This window comes from Danio rerio, chromosome 20, assembly GCF_052040795.2.
Source record: "Danio rerio strain M-AB ecotype USA chromosome 20, GRCz13ab, whole genome shotgun sequence".
Lineage (NCBI taxonomy): Eukaryota > Metazoa > Chordata > Actinopteri > Cypriniformes > Danionidae > Danio > Danio rerio.
Window position 1 is genome coordinate 20,624,237 of NC_141040.1, and position 4,196 is coordinate 20,628,432.

Consider the following 4,196-nt stretch of genomic DNA (forward strand, 5'->3'; position numbering starts at 1 on the left):
TGTGTCATACAATGCATTTAACGTCATTTTCATTCTCTTTAATCCAACCCATTTGCATCGCACCATACAACAAACTCTAGTGTTAACACAGCATCGGATGTTTCTTTTTTTGAACACAAAATTTGATTTTTAGAAAGAATTTTGAAAACATGGATTTAATTGAAATTAATAATAAGAGAGAAAACACGAAGTCAATGTCTACTAGTCTCCAATACTGTTCAACTGAAGAAAGAAACTCAAACAGGTTTGACAGAAAAAGAGGTTGACTGAACTTCTACTTCTGGGTGAAATGTCACTTTAACCTTTTGTGCTTAAAAAGGACACAAAAGAAGATGCAAGTCTGCTGAAATCATTGAAAGGCCTTGTCTATTGAGGAACCAACTGATATTTCACTATACACTGACAATCTTTAATGCATTTTACCTCGCTTTTATAACACATTGATATCAAGTGCATTACATCCAGTCTGCTCTATAGGTTAAGTGAAATCAATAATGCAGGATTGGATTTGGTCCCGCTACTCTCTTACACAGAATCTGATCTGAAGGCCTTTTTCTTTTCATTGCTGCTAATGTGCCGAGACCAAGGTGCAGTTTCTGAGTGTGTATATCTCTGTTGTTACTCACTGTGTCGTCCTCAATGCCCCTGAAGTCCAAGTGTAATATCTGCACCAGTGCCCTGTGAAGCAAGGTCTCGACTTTAGAAAATGGAAGAATTGATTCAACATTCAATGAAAAAAGTCTCAGTCAGGCAGATTGCCAAAGAATTTATTCTTTATTCAAGAAAAGGAGCTGCGGTCTGAATGCAAAGTGGTCTCCTTCACAACTGACAGAAGGAATTTAAAGCAGAAAAGAATGATGTTAGCCTCAAATCTCATATAGCAGGTAACCAGAGAAGGAACTAAGGCGGCTTTGTGAGTCCCTCTTGCCCAGGTCACTGTTGTTGAGCTGAAGATAAATGCGATCTCCTGCTTTCAGCTGAAGCACAACACTGTTGCTGGCCGTGTCTGTATGGAGAAGATCCACAGCCACTGCACTCACAACCTACAACACGAATCACCACATTTATTATATCTGCCCAAGTGTGTCCTTATTTTATCATAGCAGCTATGCTGTGTGTGTGTGTGTGTGTTTGTGTTTTTTGTCTGTGTGTGTGTGTATTTTCATTTAATACTAAATGTAATAATTGATTATTTGTTTTTATTAATTTATTTACCTGTTTATCTATTTACCTATTTATTTTTTTCCTGTTTATTTATTTGCCAATTTATTTAGCTATTTATTTATTTACCTATTCATTTATTTATTTTATGAACTTATTTATTTACCTATTTACCTGTGTATTAATTTATTCACTTATTAATTTATCTATTTCTTTATTTGCCTAATTATTTCTTTATTTACCAATATTTTTAACCTATTTACCTATGTATTTATTTGCCTATACATTTACCTATTTATTAAATTTATTTGCCTATTTATTAACCTATTTATTTAATCTATTTATTTATTTGTTTGCTTGCTTTCACACAAGCATGCACACACACACGCAAGGTGACCAAAAAGCACTAGAGGATTATCTGACATTTTAAATTAAATATGTTTAAACACATTAAAAAAATTTGACATTTTTTCATTTTTTTCATTCTTATTGTTATCTAATTCTGGAAAAAAAATAAGGGGTTACAGTTATAGTAGCTTTTATAATATTTGTTGTCTTTTTCCTTTTTACATAAAGAAATTAATTTGCTTAACGTTCATATCAACACCCTTTTAACGGTGTGCAAAAAATATTTATAAAAAGTAGTGTAAATACTATTTTTTTAGCATTGTAATACATTACTTCAGCTTTAATATGCACTGCTTGCAAGAACATGAATCTAAAATTGCAAATATATATATATATATATATATATATATATATATATATATATATATATATATATATATATATATATATATATCATGAAGCATTGTGTGACACTGACAAAGACTAAAGAAATAATCAGTATTACATCGTAAAAAGTGTTAAGTTGGCTTTGCATTTAAAGTAAACTCATTGCTTTATAATTATTAAGTCAACAAACTATGTGCATAATTATAAAAGTCAATTGGTTTATTGACATTCTTAAAAAGTAAAGTGCTTTTAAGGCAACATGTTTACTCTCTTTTTTTTAAGTAACCAGGCACTTTTTACAGTGTAACAATAAAATCTGTTTTGTTATACTATTTCACAACATTATTGTTTTTACTGCATTTTGAGTGAGCTGTTTTTATTAACACTATAAGCATTCTATTTTTGGAGTTTAAATTGTAATATCTTGAAGGTAATTCACGATAATGAGTTCAACTCACCGATTTGTCATTAAGTAGCATGTCCACTCGTAAGTTTTGTCCTGTCTTCACAATGTGAAAGCTAAAGTAATAAACTCCAGCTGTTTTACAGGTGAATGTCCCGCTCGAGGCATCATAAGCAGATCCTATGTTAGTAATCACATCTTTAAACTTCAGCACTACATTTTGGCTAAAGGAGTCCTGAAGCACAGCACTGAACGCAACTCCTCCCTTACTGGTGGAGCCCAAACCTGAGGGCCCAGGGGGTCCAGGAGGACCTGCTTTACCTGGAGGTCCAACTGGACCTGGAGCCCCTGCGGCAGAAGAGGACAGGGGGATAACCAGTCCATTGCTTCGGTCAACTGGACGGTCTGATGAAGGATCACAGACGATTCTGCAAGATCCAGATGGGGCCTCGCTGACCTGTGCTCTGCTCAGTGAAAGAAGGGTGAGAAGAACTGCTGTCCAGCGGTGAGCCATGGTGAAATAAAGAAGTGATGAAACTCAAATGGATGAAATACTAACAAATTGGGGGCTGAGATAGTTTATGTAAGTAGTCACATGGTGGAGTTAAGAAATTGTCGGTCGCGTGACATTTTTTAGCATCAGCAAAAACTCATTTTTGTTCTGCAATAATTTACTTACAAGTCCTTTAAAACTATTGTGCAAAAGCAGACCAATGAAATGTAAGTGATGGGTCAATATTTTAAAAATCCAAGTCAGTTTGTTTTTCATAGATGATTTTAAAATACTTTATTTTAGAAAAATGCAACCCTAAAAACTAAAATCAATCCCTTTAAATTCTAAAAAATAAAAAAATAAAAAAATAAAAATAATTTTTAACCAAGAAGCACAGAACCATTTCTTAAATTTAATATCTGGTTCCCATTTTTTTTGTTTGTTTGTTTGTTTGTTTTGTTTTGTTCATTTTTCTTCTTTTTTTTGTCTTGTGCAGTCACTTCTGTGTTATTGGTAGTTATTGGCCAAAAAATGTCTGGACAAAATTTCAGAATAAAAGAACCCAAAGTTGTATGTATTAATTCAATTTAACAAAGAATTTGCCTTAAATTACATAAATGTAGTACTTCACTGTCTGCAAGACCTGTTTTATCAACCTATAGCTGACCATAGTTGATTTAATCAATAACTAGATAAACGATCCATGAAACAATAAAAAAAACTTCATAATAATCCTTTATCATGTCCTTAATTGGCTCCTCTACCACCTTTTAAAACCTTTTAGCCCACAGCCCCCAAAATAACAATGTCAGTGACCTATAAACAGGCCTATGTAAACCCGAGCATATTGACAACACAAAAAAGAGCAACAGTAATTAGTTTATTTAATATTAACCTCAGCTAAAAAGTGCTGGTGGGCACAGGGTTTTCAGCACAAGTCTATTCTTGGTTTAATTTTGGAGACCAGCACTCTGACATTGATCATACCCAATGTTCAGTTGTGGCCTGTATTTATATTTAATGTATTTGCCGTAAAGGTGTCAAGGTATAAGCTGGTGCTATAAAATCAATCTGCTGCAGCTGGCACTATTGCAGTGTTGACAGAAACGTAAACACACAAATTCTATTAAAAAAAAAAAAAAAAAATTGAAGGCTGAAGGGTTTTTATTTGCATGTTGTTGTTTTTTTGTAACTATTAACTACTATTTTTGTCTTCTGTCTGATATGGATAACATACTGTATGGTAATTCTGATAGTTTAATAAAATTTATTTGACTTTTGGAAATCAAGCGGTCATTAGCTATTTTCCATCCACCTATTTTTATGTGCATTTTGCCTATGCGCATAAAAAAGAGTTGATGGAAATCAATTTTGAATCAACCATCAATTTTGAAAATGCTTATA

At 32.8% G+C, this 4,196-nt stretch overlaps 1 protein-coding gene across 1 annotated transcript; it reads right to left on the minus strand.

Annotated features, from left to right (window-relative positions):
- Positions 1 to 755: 755 nt before the first annotated feature.
- c1ql1 (complement C1q like 1) lies at positions 756 to 2,880 on the minus strand. The gene is given in 2 exon segments (NM_001386265.2): positions 756 to 1,043; positions 2,355 to 2,880. Coding segments are annotated over 2 exon segments (636 nt in total). The 5' UTR covers positions 2,814 to 2,880; the 3' UTR covers positions 756 to 866.
- Positions 2,881 to 4,196: the final 1,316 nt, after the last annotated feature.